The sequence below is a fragment of the Callorhinus ursinus genome, unplaced genomic scaffold, assembly GCF_003265705.2.
Source record: "Callorhinus ursinus isolate GAN/ISIS: 27379988/994484 unplaced genomic scaffold, GSC_fseal_2.0 scaffold24, whole genome shotgun sequence".
NCBI classification, from domain to species: Eukaryota; Metazoa; Chordata; class Mammalia; order Carnivora; family Otariidae; genus Callorhinus; species Callorhinus ursinus.
Window position 1 is genome coordinate 8,211,195 of NW_027397086.1, and position 21,067 is coordinate 8,232,261.

The 21,067-nt window shown below is 36.8% G+C and overlaps 2 protein-coding genes across 8 annotated transcripts in view; both read right to left on the reverse strand.

Annotated features, from left to right (window-relative positions):
- RABGAP1 (RAB GTPase activating protein 1) overlaps nucleotides 1-21,067 on the reverse strand; it is a 156,967-nt gene that overhangs the window by 44,298 nt on the left and 91,602 nt on the right. The window contains exons 1-2 of one of the 7 annotated variants that reach the window (XM_025888533.2): nucleotides 20,465-20,493; nucleotides 5,416-5,488 (exon numbers count right to left, since the gene is read on the reverse strand). The exons of the other annotated variants lie outside the window; for them this stretch is intronic. Coding sequence (XP_025744318.2) covers nucleotides 5,416-5,488; nucleotides 20,465-20,478 — 87 coding nt within the window. The 5' untranslated portion in view covers nucleotides 20,479-20,493. Of the gene's footprint in view, nucleotides 1-5,415; nucleotides 5,489-20,464; nucleotides 20,494-21,067 lie in introns of those variants that run through there. 7 annotated transcript variants of the gene reach the window in all.
- Nucleotides 5,432-20,552, reverse strand: GPR21 (G protein-coupled receptor 21). Its single transcript, XM_025888546.2, has 3 exons — nucleotides 20,465-20,552; nucleotides 18,622-20,024; nucleotides 5,432-7,245 (listed from the first exon to the last, which is right to left on the reverse strand). Exons 2-3 carry the CDS (start codon nucleotides 19,630-19,632, stop codon nucleotides 7,189-7,191), a joined length of 1,068 nt encoding a protein of 355 aa, XP_025744331.2. The 5' UTR covers nucleotides 19,633-20,024; nucleotides 20,465-20,552; the 3' UTR covers nucleotides 5,432-7,188.

Below are 21,067 nucleotides of genomic sequence, written 5' to 3' on the forward strand. Positions count from 1 at the left end.
CATCTTGCAAACTTTTCCTGTTAAGAGGCAGACAGCAAATAGTTTTGGCTTTGCGGGTCATTTAGCATTAAAATTACTCAATTCTCCCTTTGCAGAGTAAAAGTAGCCATAGACAATATGTAAATAAACAAGCAGTTCTGTATTCTAATAAAACTTTATTTACAAAAACAAGAAGCATGCTGGATTTGGCCCTTAGGCCACAGTTTGCCAAGTCCTGCTCTAAATATATACTACAGTAATTTTTCATGGGCAATATGAACAGAGATTTGTAATGATTTTAAATATACTGACATGCTACTGTTGATTAATTTCATATATGTTTTACAAGCATAAATTCTGTCACAAATAAGCTGCAATAACTTGAAATGTATATCCCTTTGAACATATGCACTTTTTCATGTAATAATGAATGTTAATGAGGGGGGAAAATCGGAGGGGGAGATGAACCATGAGAGACTATGGACTCTGAGAAACAAACTGAGGGTTCTAGAGGGGAGGGGAGTGTGAGGATGGGTTAGCCTGGTGATGGGTATTAAAAAGGGCACGTACTGAATGGAGCACTGGGTGTTACAATACACAAACAATGAATCATGGAACACTACTACATCAAAAACTAATGATGTAATGTATGGTGATTAACATAATAAAATAAAATAAAAAGAATAAATGTCAAGCTACAAAAAAAATGTTAAAAAAATGCTACATTTTACAGAAGTCAGTTCTCCAAAAGTTTGTAAATTTCTGTATCCCCCAATGCAGAAGTTTAAATTAAATCCTATAAGGATATTGTCCCTTACATTTCAATTAGCAATGCTCAGAAATCATATGTACTGTATGTACAGCTCAGAAATCATAAATATATGCACTGAAACATACTAGACTGTCTAAAATAAAAAGACAATACCAAATGTTGGTAAGGATATGAAACAACTGGAACTCTCAATTGTTGTTAATGGAGGTGTAAAATGATACAACCACTTTGGTGAATTACATAGCAGTTTCTTGTAAAGGTAAACACATATATACCCAGACCCAGCAATTCTCCTCCTTAATATTACATAGGAGAACCAAAAACATACAATCAAGAGGGAAAAAAAATTAAGAATATTCATAACCTTATTTGTAATAACCCCAAATGTCCATCAACAGAAAAAGAGATAAATTATGGTATAATCATATAATGGAATACACATGTACATTGTTGGAAATAACTTCATTAAAAATTGTACTCTAAAATCTCAGCATTTCTAAAATTTATTCACTAAACAAATACTGAGAATTAACACCTCATACTAACACCTAAATCTCTTTTATTGCCCCTTCCATACTCCTGCCAAATGGGACTACTCACTGTTGTCCAAACATAACTCAAAATTAACGATACACTTTACTGCGTTTTATTATTTATCACGAGAGTGTGAATGGGGGTGGGGGAGGGTGGTGGTGGTGGTGGGTGGGAAGGAAATAAGGAGGGGCAAAGGGAAAGGGAGTATCTTAAACAGGCTCCATACCCAGCACGGAGCCCAATGTGGAGCTTCATCTCATGACCCTGAGATCTCAACCTGAGCTGAAATTAAGAGTTGGATGCTCAACCAACTGAGCCATCGAGGTGACCCACCTTACTGCATTTAAAAAAAAAAAAATCTAACTTTTTGTTTTCTTCATATAGTAACAAAACCTTTTTGTTTTAATAAAAATTTTTTTGCTTCCTTCTTACGATAATACTGGGAGGAAATAAGAAAAAAGAAAGATAATTTCACAACTCAGAAATAACTATAGCTGATGTCTGGTGGGTATATGCCTAACTTTTTATGTAATTATTTTTATAAAAGTTCATACTGTTTTGAAAATTAATTTTACTAACTGCAAAATGTTGTGAGCATCTTCATATCACTTGACAATTATCTACCCTACCATTTTTAATGCAGTTACCTGTAACATGGCTATATCATAATTTACTATGCTAAATTTCTGACTCTGGAATATTCAGGCTGTTCTACTTCTTCTGTATAAACAAGGCTGTAAAGTAGAGCCATGATTCCTAAGGGAAAGACAGTTTCCACAATTACATCATTCCTCCAAGATCCAACTTAACCCTTGTGTTTTGGACTGTGAATTATACCGTCAATTTGTCTTCCAGAAAAGTGTACCAATCAGTGTACACACCGTATTAGTAGCACCCTTATAGCAATTACCCTGCTGTTTTGGAATAGTCTTTTATGTACTTGTCTTACCCTCCTTCTAGTCTATGTATGACTGATAATTGTATCTAAAGTTGCAAAGAACTATACAGAAGGTTTACCATCCCATACTAATTCCAATGCACTGTTTGCTGGACCCACATGTTGACTGATCAAAAGGCATTATTGCACAGGTATTTCCTTGCTCTGTCAGTCGATGAGAAGGCCTAGAAGCAATAAAATCCAGTAGCAGTGAGCACACCTAGTGCCAGGATCTTGGTTTCTAATACCAGTTACCAACAAAAGGAACCAGGACTCCTTACAGAAATAGTTGTTTCTAAGACTGGGGCAGGAAATATACAAGATGAACCTGGACTATCTACAAGTGCCAGAGAGTAAGGAAGTGCTTCCCCTGTATCCTGACTATGAAGAAAACAAATCCGTAACAACAGGAGTATGCCAAAGGGAAAGTGGAGCCAAATGAAAGAATTCCCAATGGCCAAAGCTGGAACAATTTAAACAAAATAAATGAAGTAGTACTGGGATTATAACCTAAGTATAAAATAAAAATCCATGAGTCTATACTTATATAATTAAATGACTAAATAAATTCGGGGGGGGGGGGAATGAGACAAATACCCTATGCAGAAGAATTCCCAGTAACTTTCATGCTGCCCTCTTGGAGGAAGCCCATTCCTGGTATGGGCAGTGCAGAGTGACTTCCTTTGGAAGAACAAAGTATGGAAAGGGGTAAAAACAGTGACTTAACAGTGAAAAATTGGACAAATATGCCCTCAGCCAGATGATCAAGGTCAAAATCAACAGTGGTGAGTCACCTTGATAGTCCCTACCCTTGATAAGAGATGACGAAAATGGTGTTTTACCTATGTGTTCATCCCCAAAACTCATAATCTCATGAGAAAAACAGATAAATTCCAGCTGAGGGGCATTCTATAAAATACCTGACCAATATTCCCTAATATCATCAAAGTCATCAAAAACAAGTTAAAGTATAAAGCATTGTTACAGTCAAGAGGAGCCTAAGGAGACATGAGGCCAAAATGTAATATAGTATCCTGGATCCACTACAGAGAAAGGACATTAGGTAAAAATTAAGCAAAACTAAATAAAGTATAGGGGCACCTGGGTGGCTCAGTTGGTTAAGCGTCTGCCTTTGGCTCAGGTCATGATCCCAGGGTCCTGGGATGGAGCTCCATGTCAGCCTCCCTGCTCAGCGGGGAGCCTGCCTCTCCCTCTCCCACTCCCCCTGCTCGTGCTCTTTCTCTTAAATAAATAAATAAAATCTTAAAAAAAAAAACTAAATAAAGTATAGATTTTGGTTAATATTAATACATCAATATTGGTTACTAATGTAAGATGTTAATAATAGGGGAAAGAATGCAGGGTATATGGGAACACCCTATACTATTTTCACAATTTCTGTAAATCTAAAACCACTCTTGAATATAGCTTATTAAAAGAAAAAAATTGCATTATCTCCTTATACAATATGGAAGTTTGGGCTTAGCAAGGTTAAGCCACCCAAGTTCACATACCAGTAATGATCTGCACTTACTAGGCACTCAATAAAATGCTGAACAGAATATGTGGAATAAAACTGGTGAAATGAATGCTGTGGGTATAAGCTCAATAGTAATCAAAAGTAGGCTCTGTTCATGTGAAAGATTTATAGATGATTTCTCTCTTGGCCTCAACTCTTACACCCTTTTAGTGTATATGATATAAAGCAACGGTGAGGCTTTGTTACTTAATTTTTAAGGTTCTTCTAAAAAAAATTTCTGTAGAGAAAAATCTACAGAAATGATAATACTTATATGCTTTTTTCTTCTCTCCATCTAAGTTTTGAAAGTCATCCATTAGTTCAAATCACAGTGGTACCACATTCTGTAATTTTTCTGGATGACTATTTTTATACCTTACTGTGAGAATTGGCCCACTGGGTAACTTCTCAGGATTAACAAGGTACTGGGAACTGGCGGAAACCCTTTGAATACACACCCTTTGTAAACTCAAGTTGAAAAATAGAAAGCTAAGAATGGCAGGAAGAAAAAGAAAGTACCCAAACAAAGAAAATGCAGTGGAAGGCTGCCATGAGAAATAACCAACACGGGGAAGATTATTATTTCCAAAGTAGCTTGCTGCCTAAAGAAAAAGATCTTGGGACTAGTCTGTAATGTTAATAAATGACTTGTTAGGGGCGCCCGGGTGGCTCAGTCGTTAAGCGTCTGCCTTTGGCTCAGGTCATGATCCCAGGGTCTTGGGATCGAGCCCTGCATCGGGCTCCCTGCTCAGTGGGAAGCCTGCTTCTCCCTTTCCCACTCTCCCTGCTGTGTTCCCTCTCTCGCTGTGTCTCTTTCTGTCAAATAAATAAATAAAATCTTTTAAAAAAAAATAAATGATTTGTTAAAAGCCATCATGTAACACTTAAGAAAACAGAATAAAACAGATAACAGCAAAACCCCACTCAAATCGATTACACCATATTCTCTTTTCAATATTTCACAGAAATTTAAAAAAAAAAAGGTTATATTTTGCTCTTAAAAAGTCAGCTATAGCTTGTAAGAAATGATTTTAAAGACTTAATTTTTACAATCCCCTAGGATAAAAACCCAAAAGAAGAAAACAGAAATTGAAGGGGTGCTAAATGTTTATAAGTGAATAAATGAGGACTGAACACATCCTTGAGGTATAATCATTCTCTCTTAATTACATATAACTCTCACCATTTGTAATTTAATTTTGTATGTTTTGGAAAGAGAATTGCTTAAATGAAAAAATAAAGAATAAGACTTTTATGCTAATGAAAACAGATGTTCCTGTGTTTGGACAAGACCAAGATGGTCCTACAAAAATCTGCAAAATCTGGAAATTTTATTTCAGTTGATCATGTTAAATCTAAGCATTTCTAATTTGACAGAGCCAAAAAAGATGATTAAGGAAAACAGTAACAATTATTTTGTCTCTTGAACAATAGCTCTGTCTTTAAAAATCAAATACTGTACCCCTCTTAAGGAATGCCTCACATAGGAATTCTGACAAAATAAAAGGAAGGTATGCAGGATATTCTTAGAGATTTCTGAAATTTTGGAGATTTCTGAGATGTATTCGAAGATTTAATAAACAGACTTACAGGTTACCATAAATTCTCTGACACTGCGTGCAATGCTTTGCGTGTATTTTTCTAAGAAGAACGTTCAGGAATTTTAAGACTCACTAGACTGTGACGTGCTTCCCGAGTGCAGAGATTTGTTTTGTTCACATGCCATCTACAGCTCCTAGAAGAGTGTCTGACAAATGGTAGACATTCAGTAAGTATTTGCTGAATAAATGAATTCTCAAGGGGATATATGAGATACTTAAGGTTCAGGGCTACTTATTTCCTACCGACAAATTTGCTTTTACAGACTTAAAAATAATTAACCAACAATAACAAGAACTAAGACGGATCTGCTGCCATTGTTTTAACTGCCTTATATACAGACAGATCTATCTTAACCCTCCGACAAAGGGGGAAAGAAGTTAAATCATCTGGCTAGAAAGGGGAGAAGCTGGGCCTGGAACCCAACTGTTTTGGCTTTTTAACTCACATTCTTAACCCAGATAAACATACAGTAAAAGTGAGCAAATTCCCTTATCAGCAGTGAGTGGCATTTTTAGTTCTTAACATATGAAAAAAAAGCTTTTGTCTTCTAGCTCTTATAACTAAAACCAACATGACAGAGACTTTGGGAAAATACACTTTTTCTTTTGACTCATATGGAAGTGCTTCCTTGGATAAAGGCTGTTCACTGGGTTTAAAACAGAAGCAATTAAGGCCCTAACAACATGTAGACACAGAAATATATAATGCTCTTAAACATAAAAACAAGTGAAGAAAACCTCAACATGTGGCCCTTCTACAAGTTATTCAAAGAAAAGGCATTTTCCCTTATTGCTAGGTGGATTCCAACATGTATCTTAATCATAAGACCTTGTACATCAGTGGTGGTTCTTTCCCATCAGACTTGAGATTTATGACGTTGACATATTTCCAACTTTGGGAGAGAGGCCAAGGGACAAAATGTGTATTTGGCAGGTTTTCATGTTTGGAACCTAGTGCCCTGTGGGGGATCTGCAATTTTAGTACATAATTCAGAGATCCACTGTATATTACCAACATCATAAATTTATCTCAACCAAATGAAATTTTAAAGAAGATAAATCAGGTAGCAGGAAAAACTGACACATAATATAAATGATGCAATAAGTGTTTTTCTTTTTTTACCTATGAACAATGCTAACCAGAACACTGTAGAGCTCAGTACGAAATACCTTTGCTAATCATCTTTAAAAAAAAAAAAAAAAAATCATTTCTCAGAGGCAAAACCCATTTGGGTTTCTCTATTTTTGTCTCATTTAGGAAAGTGCTCTTCCATTTCCAGACAATCAGATAACTATACCAACGCCCAATGCTACTAATTTTCCTTTACTCTTTTTCCCATCCAATAAAGAAAACAACTTACTCTGAACATGCACAACAAAAAGACAACTATGTACTATGGCAATGAACTGCCAGAGAATATTATACAGAGCAGACTCAGAAAACAGGCTCCAGTAATGTCTGCCAGACAAGCAAGTGCCTCTAACTTTAATACATACTTTAGCACTTGTCAGCTAAATAGTTACATACTTCTTACGTTAACTCTATGGCATACAATGTGACAGAAAATTAGATGACTTCTTCAGAAAAGATACCTTTTTAATAAAATAATGTACTGCTATCACATTGTTTCAATCCAAATATGGCATTATAGTGCCATTCTAAAAATAAACCTAAGTCCCATGTGATATGCAGTCTTTTAGCTATGTTCATTTCCTTTTAGGGCTCAAGTTTCCCACAGGAAAATTATTCAATGTTTGGCAAAACGGTCCCAAATCATGTATAGATAAGGCATAAATGCTAACTGCACTGTCAACCTTTTCCTGCTTTGTTATTGTTTCTTCTTCTTCATAGTAATCCATCATGGAGAGGCCCAAGAAGCAGGAAATACTCATGAACTGTTACCTGACAAAAGTGAACACAAAAAGTGTCATTTTGATTAAAAAGCTGGTAGGGGAGGTAATCTATGAGTCAGCTAAATTTGAAGTCACAAAACTATTATATACAAAGTCATATTTCAAACACATGTTTCTGATAACTCTGATAATTTCCAAATACTTATTTCAATTATATTACTGAGTAAGACCATGTATCAAATGCCTTCTTAGTATAGCTTAATACTCTATTGTTTGACTTACATTATTTCCTTATTTTATAAAGCATTATATGCCCAGAACCAAATCTCAAAATCACCCATTCATAATACACCACACAAACGTGATCAAGACACATTCCTCATGCTTTATTTTTATATAATCAAATAATCAAATTACGATTTCTAAGAAAATATTCATATTTCATAATGCTTATTAACAAATACTGTTTTAAAGTTAGTTTCTTCTGAAAATAACTCTTAAGCTAGAGAACTAAGTTTAGCAAAAATATACAGCAACTACAAAATGGCTAGATATATTAAAATGACTTTACAACTCTAGAGAGTTCCTCGCTCTTTTAACAGTTAACACAATTAAATGAGAATCTGTGTTTGAATGATATTAATCACAAACATCTCCATGTGTGAACTGCTGAACTGCATTTAGAATTCTATAAGAGGTTTGCATTCATATACATATTCACAGACTCTATGTTCTGGGTTTCGACATTTTTTTTTTTTTTAAAGATTTTATTTATTTGACAGAGAGAGCACAAGCAGAGGGAGAGAGGGGGAGAAGCAGGCTCCCTGATGAGCGAGGAGCCCAATGCAGGACTTGATCCCAGGGCCCTGGGACCATGACTCGGGCTGAAGACAGCCGCTTAACCGACTGAGCCACCCAGGCATCCCTCAACATCTATTTTAGTTATATATTTTTATATAGCTTTCAGGTAAAAATAATGTTTCAATAAGAACAAGTTTGAGACTTTAGTATTTCCCTAAAGAACTAATCTTAAGAAACAATGATCAAGAAACAAATATTTAAAAGCTATCTTATTTCATCATTAATGTATAAAGCTCTAGCTATTTAGATATTTTTCTATTAACCTAAAAACTTAAAACTTACCAGCACAAAGGTATAATACCAACCAAACTCTATTAGTACCTTTGTAGTAATGCCTTTCTACATAGGTATTAAGAGCCCTCCTGGAATTAAATTTTTTTAATGTTTTTCTATTAAAAGTTCTTGGGAAACAGCACTTTTAAAAGATACTGGACAAGCAGTGATCTTCAATTTTATTTAAGCAAAACTTCACCCTCTAATCTCACCAGCAATACAAATACTATAAATAGCCATAAAAGCTTTCTAGAACCAACCATGCCATGTATTTTCACTTGCCCTAACAACATTTCTGAGGTGGTTGCCAGTGATCAACGGAACTAAATAAGATTTTTCAAATCTTAATTGGTTTGGTTGAAAGTACCAATGGAAAGACTATTTTTATTTAATAACACACCAAAATCTGAATAGTTTCCTTTTTTCCCCCAACCCTGCTAGCAACACCCATTTTCTAAGCACTTGACAAATGCTGAACAATCCTTTGGACTTATTTTGGTGGTATGATTGAGTCTAAGGGAGGTATAAGACCTGGCTGGATTTGAGTCCCAATTCTGCAACTAATTAAGTCACCCTCTCCCCATCTGTGAAAGGAAGGCTCTAGATTGCAACCTCTAAGGGGTCTTCTAGCCCTGTCACTTTAGGATTCTATATTATGTTATTTACCTACTCAAAAATCTTAAGTGCATCTCCAATTCCTAATTAAAATCAAATCCCTTAGCCATTTATTCCAAACTAGGTAGTCCCAATTTATCCTTCTGACCTTACTCTGCATTACACCTCAACTTGAAACCTCTGGTTCATCCATGCTGCTCTGTTCACACAAGGAAGACAGCAGCACCTGTTAACATATACCGAATGCTTACTGTGGGTCAAGAGCTTCACATGCATTAGCTTCTTTAATCCTAATACTTGCATAAAATAGTGCTATTAGGCAACAAAGACTAAGAGGGATTACGTACCTTGTCGTAGTAGGTCACAGCTATTAAGTGGCAGGGCTAGAATTCAAACCCAAGTCTGTTTGCCTCTCAAGCACATACTTTTAATCACTACATATTACACGGTCCATTTCTTAGTGTATAAATGAGCCCTCTTTATTCAGAGCTTTGAAGCTTAAAACTCCCCTTGCCATGACTTTATTTTTTCCTAATATAACTCATTTTTGAATTTCAACGAAAGGGATACCTCTTCACCATTGCAGTCCCAAATTTCCTTTCTACCTCTAACCTATTAAAGCTCTTACTCTAAGCCTCAATGACTTGTTCCCTGATGAGGTACATCTAAATATATGTACCTTAATGTCTAAGAATTGTATAGGAGTAATCCTCCTGCAGAACATACTATAAAAGCAGGACAAAATACATAAAACATCAGTGTATTGATGGAGCAAACCATTATGGCAATACTTGAGGGGTTTATGATCCCTGCAAAAAAGGGTGGGCCACTCCACATTCACCCAGGAGTTTCCTCTGAGTATATGCCAATTGGTGGCAGGCCCTGGAGGTTATTGGGAGATTCTGACCTCTGTATGACAAAGAAATAATAGCAGCAATCTTTTACTGAGTTTCTTTGATGCCATCATGTAATTCTACATACTTAAAATGTACAGTATCTGAATTTCACAATAATTCTAATGAAGAAGCATAAGCGCATTTTACAGAGTAGAGAACCAAGGGCCAGAGATTCCAAAATCCATGCTCTTTTCACTACTTTCCTCTTTATCTTAGGAGAAAAGTGATCCAAGAGCACAAAGTAATCACAGTCATAACGTAAAGAGCTTTACATTAATGTAACATGTAGCTGAACTTAAACCAACTCCTTTAATATTGGCATCATCATTACTCAAACTTGAGCATCCTTCTGAAGTTCAGACAGATTCAGATTACCTAATAAATTGCCAGAACTAGTATCTAAATTCTGTTTTAACTTCATTTCCAGTGCTCTGTAGGCTACAACACACATCTTCAGTACAATGATGTTAACGATTCATGATGCTAACATAATCTAAGTAGGAAGGGTTTCAATTACTACAAATATCATGTCATGAAGAAAAAGAACTTTTAAAAATGAAAAAGCCTTTTGACTCAGATTCTGCTCCCCAGGGGCCAATGAAGACAGAGACCCACAAATGGCCTCAATTTTTTTCTTTTGATCTAGCTATAAATAAATGGTTTTGGCAGCGGGGATTTCCCCAGTCTTTCTGGAAGAAAATTCAGAAATAAATCATGCTGTTTAATGCTGTAACTTCTGCTTTCTCCCCAAAATATTATCTTACTAATTCAACAAGTATTTATTAAAAGCTGATAGACACAGAATTTAAAGTTTTACTTTGAAAAGACTCTTACTTTTTTATTTTGTTCAAAGCCAATACAATCATTTTGTAACAAACCCAATAAATCTTTCATTAAGTGATTTCAATCATGGTAATTTAACATAAAGATGTGCTTCTACTCTGCAAAGGGCACTCTTGTGTCATATGTTGCTTTGATAATTATAGGTCACTTTATTAGTCTTTTGTCTATAGATCTTTTGGGTTCCTCAAACTCTGCCCAGCCGGATACTTACGGCAATCTTATTCAAGGGGTGGGCAGAGATAACACTATAGAAATCTTACTTTTCCCAGAACCTAGCCCAGAACTTTTCCCATATACTGCCTTCTAAAGAAATTCACCTAACACACATCTCCTTACCTATGAATACCGCATGGTACTTTGCATTCCACTCATCATCTCAAATTGCCAGGTCTTGTACTATAGACACCTGTATACCAGTATACATATACTCATCTCTCTCTCTCTCTCTCTCTCTCTCTCTCTCTCTCTCTCTCACACACACACACACACACACACACACACACACACTTGTTTGTTTTCATGATATCCTTCCCAGGATGTCAAAGAAGATGCTTTCCAGTCTGCTGTCTTCCCTTGGTAAAAACCAAAATTAAAAAACCTAAAAAGACCCAAACAGATACCTATGCGGCATCATGATGTAGCAGACTGGAATCAAAAAGGTCTTATAGTCCCCAAACCAGGCTTCCACAATTGTAAAAGAGGGAAAATATCCCTTTTGGCTGTCTTCCTAGGAGGATGAGAGGAGATGATGAATAGGAAGTTGCTCTATATAGGACCAGAGATAACAGAGTGCTATTAGGTTCTCATTTTCTACTTTAGTAGTTTGTTCTAAACCTATGCTTTCTGGTTTCCCTCTGCTTCTGCTGAAATTTATTTGCCTTTTCCTAAACGTGGTTTATGCTTTTTGTAAAAATAATACACCTGCCTAGTTGGAAAGGTCACAGTACAAAGCTTACAAAGAAAAACAGCAGACCCTAGACCCCTCACTCCTCCCACTCTGCTCCCTGCTCCCCAGAGGCAACCATTTCTTTCTTTCCTTCTTTTTTTGGCTGTTTTTTTTCCCTATTTCTAAATATAATACTTAAATTGCTATTTTCTGTTTTTTTTTTTCAGACTATCTAGTATGGGAGATGATACTGTACTTGTTATAGTCCCTAACCTCACCCACCTGCCACACACACTTACTTTCCTTCCCTGGACTCTCAATGTAATTTTGCTACAATTGTTAGTTAAATCAATATTGTTCATAAATGAATCACAGAGTATATCATAACTAGACTTCTTTTCATTAACTTTCCATTTTTGTCTGCAGTTACTAATTGCTCCATTTTTCTCCTCAGTATTCTATGTATATCTATCACCAATTCTTCCCCAACAAATCTGACAGAATTGTAAATTCCTGGCGTGTCTGGGCAGTTCAGTCAGCTAAGCATCTGACTCTTGATTTCAGCTCAGGTCATGATCTCAGGGTTGAGATCAAGCCCCTCATTGGGCTCTGCATTGGGCATGGAACCAGTTTAGGATTCTCTGTCTCCCCCTCTCCAAACACACCTCTCTCTCTCAATAAATTAAAAAAAAAATAAATAAATAAAATAAAAATTGTAAATTCCTCTCAGTTATTTTTTCCTAAAGACATACTTCCTAGTGCCCTCCTTCCTTCTGCTCCAATTTGGATGAGCTGATTCCAGGTCTGCTGCACAGCTGATACCCCATGGCTTTCCTTCTCCATCACCAAGGGAATTCCCTCCCTCTCTGTCCCGTGTTGGGAGTCCCCACTTCCTCGGTTCTCTATCTTCCACTTTTTTGATTTCAACCATCATTCTGGGGAAGCATATCCTTCAGTAACTCACTGAGAAAGGATGTAAGGCAGGTAAATATTTTTGAGACCCTGCATATCTCAAAATGGGTTTATTTTACTCTCACATTTGAATGAAAGTTTGGGCATAAAATTCTAGGTTAAAAATCACTTCTTAAAAATTTGAAGTTATTTCCTGTTATCTCCTTGCTTCAATGTGGCAGAAAGTCCAGTGCTATTCAGATCTCTGTACTTAGTATGTTCCCACTCTCCCATCCCTACTCCAGACCAAGAAGTTTTTAAGATTTTCCTTTATCCCCAGTGTTCTGAAATTTTATGATTTGCCATCATAAAATCTTTTTAATACACCAACCTGGTCCTTTTCATTATGGAAATTCATATCCTTCAGTTCTGGACATTTTTCTTCTGATATTTCTCTGAGAATTTCCTCATTTTCCCCCTCTATTCTGTTTCTGAAAATCATGTTAGCCAGATATTGGGTCTCCTTTATTGAGTCTCTGTCTTGTTGTTACCTACGTTATCGTCTTTTGTTTCACTATCTGGCCTACTTCAATTTTATCTTCCAACTTTTCTGATTTAAAAAATATCTGATTATACTTTCAAGAACTCTTTCTTAATCTCTTTCTGTTCATTTTTTTATGGCATCCTATTCTCTTTTAATGGATGCAAAAGCTTCTCTGAAAATGTATTTTGGAAAATATATTGGATTTACTTTTAAAAGTTTTGTGACTTGCACTGTTTCTATTTCCTCTGATTTTTGTTTGTTTTGGGCCTGTGTATTATGTGAGATGCCTTTCTCGAAAGACCAGTGATCTTTGGCTAACTGTAAAAGAGGAGTAAACACACTAACTGAAAGCTCTGTATGCATAGGTGGGATTTGTTGACTGACAGGCATCAACTTAAAATGACTTGGGCAGGTAATATGACAGTTTGGGAGCCCTCAAATAATCAGTCCCCAGACTGGACTCCTCTTATCTCCTGCTTAGAAGATTTAAGGCTGACTGAGAGCATTTTGGGAGCACAGAGGGACAAGAAAACTGATTATTTAAAATATGCAGGCATTTCTACAAGAAAGGAATCATGTCATCCTTCTTTATAACCCTGCCAGTTAGCTGCAATGACTGGGATATAGCAGAGACTGCTGCATAAGGGCTTCTTGACTGTGTCTTCAACTTTCCCTAAAGCCACTGTTATTGTGTAATAGAATTATCCACACCTTCCAAGCAGTATCATCTGAAGCACATCCCTCTGAATACATGACTGATAGCATGTTAAGGAAAGAAGACAAACCTAGAAAACTGGTTAAGACTGAAAGACAAAGCAAAACCACAGAATTAGTCACCAAGCTAGGGATACCTCCTCTTTCCTTGTGACTGATTTTTACGGGCTACCTTATCTGGATTCAGAGCCAAGAAGGTGATGTGATCCAAATACATATTCCTTATCCAGGCTGGGAGAAACTGACAGTTTGACAGCACTGCCTGAAGTTCCCTTGGCCCAGGCTACTGGGTTTCCAGGAGTCAAGTTACCTGGCATACAAAGAACGCACATTCCCACACTAGTCTCCTGGTACTACAAAGATACCTTTTATCATTTAGAGTCAAGAATAGCCTTGAGCAAAGAGAAGACTGCTTACAGGCTCTGGCCCACCTTTTGAACATCACTGTTCTATAATCACCAGAAGTAATAATAATAGTGACTAGATGTAAATAAGAAATAAGAAAGAATAAATAATAATAAATTAAATAAAAAATAAGAAAGAATCATTCATTAATTCCGTAAAGTTGACCAGAACTCCTGCTCTGAGCCAGGTCCCATGTTAGATTTTAGGGACAAAGATATGAAGAGACACTACACTGTTCCTGCCTTTAGAGACTTTACAGACAAGTAAAGGAAGTAAACGAAAACAGTTTTATGTTGAATTTAATGCTACTGTCATTTTAGAAAGGTGAGGGTTTATCATGCCTCTCTTCCCAAATTTGGGACTGCTAAAAAGCATGGAATTGCTAACCCCGCACTGAGCTTCTAAGACCTTATTGTGGGGGGGACACCAAATCATTATGTAGGGCTTCCTTAGATGTGAAACCATGGTAGATACAAATAATAGTACTTGTTTTTATTGCAAAGCACTTCATGTATTACAAAGTATTTTTACACCCATATCTAATTCAGTTGTCAAAGTAACCCTATGAGGGATGAGATTATCTCCTTTTATAGAAGAAATTAAGTGCTTAGAGAAGTGATTTGCCCTTACAAAACTAGTTAATTTGAAACAGAAACCTAGATTTTTTTATTCTCAGTTCAAAGTTCATTTTAATCATATCATGGTGCCCTCGTCACCCAAATTTTGAAGAAAAGCCTAACGACTCATTTGCAGCTATAAGAAATGTCTAGAATAATGCCAAGATGTGCAAAATATGTTAATAATATGTACATTTAATATAAAATAATTAGGTTTCCTTCCACCTGAAATGGAAAAATTATACAAAAACACAGAGAATGATTTGTGAAGACTTTAAAAAATCATAAATGCCACAATTCTCCCATCCTTAATCTTCCCACAATCTGCTCATATAACAATAAATTCTGGTTTGCCAATAATTTATTTCACAAGTCTTCTATGATACAAAAACACAAAGCAAAATTAAAACATTTCCTACAAAGCCACTGTGCAGATTTTTGAATCAAACCTGAAAGGCTGAGGAAACACTCCCAGAAACCACTCTACCATCTGGGAACTTGTAACCCTGTTGCTTCAATTTCAAGTTCAAAGAGTGGACAATGCATTTATAGTATAAAAATTCAAGTTTTCCCAATCCTTAAAATACTGAGACCATTATTCAAGTAAAAAGGAAAAGACCTTAAAAAGGCTCAAAAAGAAATTCATCAAGCAATATCGCTTAAAGAAAACCCTTTCCAAAATGGAATTTGGGAGTCGGCAGATCCATGAACAATTTAAATATCCTTTCTGGTGTAAGACAGTTCTTTCATTAAAGTAGACCACTTGTCCTTTTGTAACTGCTTTTCTGTTCTAAGAGGAAAAAAAACACATTTTCTCTGAAATCACTGTATAAAAACGTACAATTTACAAATATAATAATTAGTATTGTCTTATTTGAACATTTACTATGAAATAATTTCAACACAATCACCAAAAGCTTATGCTTCCTCTGATATCAGTCATATACCATATATAGTTAAATGCACTGTCTTGCCAAAGCCCAAGGTAACTGAATCTAAAAATATATTTATTTTTTCATTCTGAACTAGCCAGATTGGTATTTAAACCAAACGTCATCAAATTGTTGCACTAAACATGCCAGGATGAAAAGGTTATTTAAATACAAACTGTCCATATGTATCACAGAGAAAATGCTCCTAGCCACTGAAGACTGAATGATTATACCCAGGCTCATCCCCTCTCCCCCAACATGCACAAATGTAAGAAAATAAAAATTAAAAAACGGTAAAGACAATGAATGTGAGAAAAGAACTGATAAGTGGATGAAACACAGACTTTCTATAGTCCAATGAAGACAAAATAAACTGGAAAGACATCTGATATTAAACAAGTATCAGCTGGGGGAGTGGGGGAATTTTTCTTTAAAATTACTATACATAGCTTCTACTTTAGTTTCAGGCTGAGACATTGACAGAGATTTTAATGTGAAAAAAATATTTCTAATAACATCTAAATTTGGTACTAGGACAAAAAAATGTAAAAATCTGTTAACAAAAGCTCTTATTAAAAGAGTTATCTTTTGAGTCATTAAAAGATCAGCTTGATTAGCCCACTTCCAGAAAATCAAACAGATATTTTCTCTTTTCCATAAAATTTCCATAAGATCTTTCCCAAAGAGTTTTCTCTTTTCTCACAAGATGGAACTCCACTGCAGGAAAAAATTAAAAGGGCTCAGCACCCCCAAAAGTAAAAATCCACTGATTTAACATCAGTTTTCTATAAAAAATCATCTTTAAGATTCTCATCTTTGCTAAACTAAAAACTCACAAGCAAACTGCAAATCTGAACAGGTTACATTCTCCAACATGTATGAAAAGGGAATTTTGGTTCTTTTAGATCTGTGCCATGTAAATAAAGAAGAAATGTACAGAACCATTTTTCAGAATCCAAGGGAAAAGGTTTTCCAATTCAAATGGCAATTTAACAGAGCCATTCATTGTTAAAATAACTTGCAATTTCAATGAGTTCTAAATATTGAAATAGCTTGGAATCAAGTTTTCTAATAGTAAATATAAAGAGCAAGCAAGTTTTTGGGAAGAATTCAGAATCTGAAATTTCAATGTTTACATAATACTGATTCACTTAAAATTAAGTAGTTTAAGTAGAACACACATTTGAGGTTAAAAATCAAACTGATACCTAAAACCTAAAATCATAAGAATGCTGCCCTTTATTTTAAAAGGAGGCAGGTTTTCTAATATATGACAAAAAAACCAAAGCCTATCTCCCTGTTTTATAAATATCCATGTCCTTTCTTGGATTCAAAACTTCACTTTAACCCATTTCCCTTGGGTTTCTTCCATCTCACTGAATACCATTGTTGTATTACGATTATAACATCCAGCCAAAGGCAGAGATCACATAAGTCCCCTGAAGACTTCCAAAACATTAAAACCAGTAGAAAAGCAGAGGAAATACTCTCATGCTTGGAGCTGCTGGGAAATCCTTCTCTCCTTTTAGAAAAATATACTTCTTGTTCTAAAGATAATCACTTGAAGAAAACATCACTAGTACATAGAAATACACAGCACTATCGATAATTCTACAGAGTAACAGTAAATAACATCCTACAGATTTTGCTAGTACTTTGGCTTAAAAAAAAGAAAGTAAAGAACTGTTATATCCAAGGATTTTTTTTTTCCAGAAAGAGAAGCGCAATAAAGGAGAAGTCCTTTATTCTTCTCTCATTCAAATGTGCATTCCTTTAACACTAAAAAAGATTGCTTTTAAAAAGAATTAGATGCTACTTTGTTGATTCCATTTAACCACAAAGAGAACATCTCAATCCCCTTCTATTTTATAAATGTATTAGTTAAATATACAGTATATTTTCTCACTCAGTTGCTTAGGACACCTTTCTCCCAGATAGTCTTATATTTCGAAAGTCTCTGGATTAAAAAAAAGAGAAGACTAAAGATTTACTTTTATATGTTTTCACCGTTATAAAAAAAATCGCAGCAATTAACCTATCATTTGTTTTTCAGCTTATTAAAACACACTTTGCTGTAAAGAGCAATCTAAATTCAAATACTGTCAATACACACATACCAAAGGCATGGGCAAAAATACCACCACACAATCACTTTCTATGCACACAGTTCTTTAGATCTCCATGAAGCATGGCACAGAGGGCAGCTCAAATTTTCATAAAAATTATATGATTTGACTGCACTTTTGCTTCATTTATGGTGCACTGCAAAATTTTAAAAATTAGTGTTTGGGTGTTCACATTATTCACTGTACTGAGAATTCTCTCATGAGAATAAGACATAAAATATAAAACATTTGGCTTTCTAAATGACAGTGCTGAAACTTGCAGCACAGTTCTACTTTGGCATACATATATAAAGAAAAATTTTATCTCCTGTTAATTCATCACTGGTTTTTAATATTCCCCATTAAAATAATTCAATTGCATATGCAGCCTAAACAGCTGGAAAGAACCCAGAAAAGCGACAAAAAATGACTTTTTTAAAAATGCTGACGCTTTTCACACCCAGGTTCAGTCATGCCCGCTGAAGAGAGGTGTTAGATATGGGCTTTATTTTAAATCTTAAAAATGTAGTCATTTCCATGACATTACAAAAACTGGAACCAAGAGCAATTTATCTTCACAGTCCTGATTCTCCTGATGCCAAAACACTTTTTAGAAAATAATTTCTGCAAACTTAGAAGGTATTTTCGATGGATCATTTGTTTGCTATTGCTTAGAGTCTAATTATTTTGTCCCAGATTTTCTAGTGAACTAGGAATACAGAGATAAAAAGGAAACACACACACACACACACACACACACACACACACACACCCCACACACAGTGACTCAGTGTCTGAACCGCTTCAGATATGGCATCCATTAAGGGGGTCTTTGCTCCTAACCGTGTAAGGGTCCTTAGCTATGGTCTGACTTGCACAAGAAGTACACATGGCTCCTGAGAGGTGCTTTAGTCCCCTTTGGAAGACACTGTTGGAGAGACTATAAATGACACAGTTGCAGAAACTGTTACTAATAGCAAGCCAGGTGGTCAAGAAGGAGGCGAAGCGGTTGCTGTGGCCAGTGGAGCTCTCCAACAAGAAGTAGATGATGTATGGCAACCAGAGGATGTAAAATACACTAGTAATTCGGAACAGGACCATGGCATAGCGCTTATCAGGACAGGTCTGTACCTCCCCAGTCTCCCCACTCTGGCTGCTGAAGCGGGCTTGCCTTTCGCTGATCTCCTTTGTGTGCTGTTGGCAGATGCGGAAGATGTTGAAATAGGTGAAGCACACAATGAGGGCTGCCGGGGCATACAACATCACCACAATGAAGAGGGTGAAGTAGGGGTCAGTGTGCCAGGACTCTGCACACCACTGAAACACATCTCCATGATATCCAGGTTTGCCCCAGTGGAAGAAGGAAGGCAGGAAGACCAGGGTGGAATATAGCCAAATCAGGAAAATACACACACGTAGTCTCCAAGGTGTAACCAGGGTATTATAGGTTAAAGGTTTAGTGATGGCAATATATCTATCGATGCTGATACAGGCCAGAGAGGCCATGGAGACACTCTTCAGAACGGATACTACAAAACCGAATACCTGGCAAGTCAAAGACTCCTCCACTGGAAGGGGGTAGTGGAGGAGTGATAAAGAAGGGACCAGGCAGCTGACCCCAACCAACAGGTCAGCATATGCCATAGTCTGAATAAAATAACTTGTAGTATGATGGTTCAACAAAGGTGCACAGTGAAATACAAAAATCACAATGATGTTGCCAGAAATAATCAATACAGTGAGAAAGACAATAATCAATACTTCCAAAAGGCAAAAATCGACAGTTTCCAAATTGCCAAATGTCAAGAGGCAAAAAGGGTGGCTGCTCTGATTACCATCCAAGGTAGAGTTCATCTTGAGCTCGGGAGTGATCTCTCACTTCATGCTGCCGCTTGGCTGCTGCCAACAGTTCAGAGGAGCAGCTGCAGTCATTGCGGTCAGCTCTGTGGGTCTGTAATAATGCCAGACGAACCTTAGTCCCCAAGCTCCTGATGCTGCTCTGGTGCACTGCCTGCAGTACAATTCCCCTTTAAATCCTTCTTGGAATAGGGAGAACCAGCAGCAGTTGTCTGGCCAGTCCCAGATGCGGCCATAGTACCAGGTTTACCATACACATAGCACCAGGGGAGTAAGGCAAACTCTGGGTACAATGTCTTCAGGCCAATGAGGGTAGGGGGTAGGGGCAGAAGAGAAGGGAGGAAGATTAGGAGCTTCAGCAGGAGTTGTAATGAGGCTCCTCTGAATAGCTGATAGAAGAAAAGGAGAGAGCATTTTACATTTTGCATCCAATGCCCTGATCAAAGAACCTGGCTAGTTCAGGCTGGTATCAACCCTCCCACTCCATCCCACTCCACCCGGTACAACCATTCATGGCTACTCTCAGCGGCACCCCACATAACTGGTCCTGACTCTACAGAGGAGGAGCAACAACAGCAAGCTTTCATGATCAACATAAAACAAAATCAATCGCAAGCCAGATCAATCTAACCCCATTTCCTTTCATTTGAGCCTTTTGGGGGAAGAAAAGGAATCTGCTTACAGCATTTCCGAAAATATTTTACCATAACTACCACTAATAAAATTACTTAAGATAATTTATTTTCTTCACTGATTCCAATGTAGTATTTCGCCTCTTTGAAAACATTTCAACAGAATTTATCTGTCTAGCTCGATTTCAGAGTGTTACCTGTAATTCTGCATGCTGCAATCCAAACAAAAGCCACAAAACATCCTTAACAGAAAGCCTTGCAGTGCAGGAATGTGCCTCAGCCCCGTTGACTGCAGAACTGAGACAGAGGGAGGGGATAGAGGAGGAGGAGGGGAAAGAGAAGAGGGGGCTTGGGAAAGGAAGAAAGGGGGGAGGGGAAAGAAAACGCCTATGCGCACACACCCTTCGGCATCTTTAGCAGCTCATTAGAATTCATGGCCAGAGAAGCGGTCCCTGATTTCCCGACTGCACAGTGGGGGAATAACTTAATATGCCTGCAGTGCAGTGTTTGAAAGCTGTTTCCTCGTCTGTCTGGAATCCCCCTTTTAGTCGATGAGCACAATTCAGACTGCTAGTAAGGAGAAGGGGTTGTAACCGGGACAAAATGCCAGCCAGGAATTAGACTGAAACAAAAGCCAAGGGGGTAATGGTGAGAGGAAATTCCAATTTTCTTATAGCATTTTCCTCAGGGACAAAGAGCAATGCTAAAGTGTGTTAACAGTGCATGACAACTGAGGAATCCTAATTCAGTGGCACAAGAAGTTCTAGCTAGAAGGCTAAATGTTCAGCATTAATTTTCTC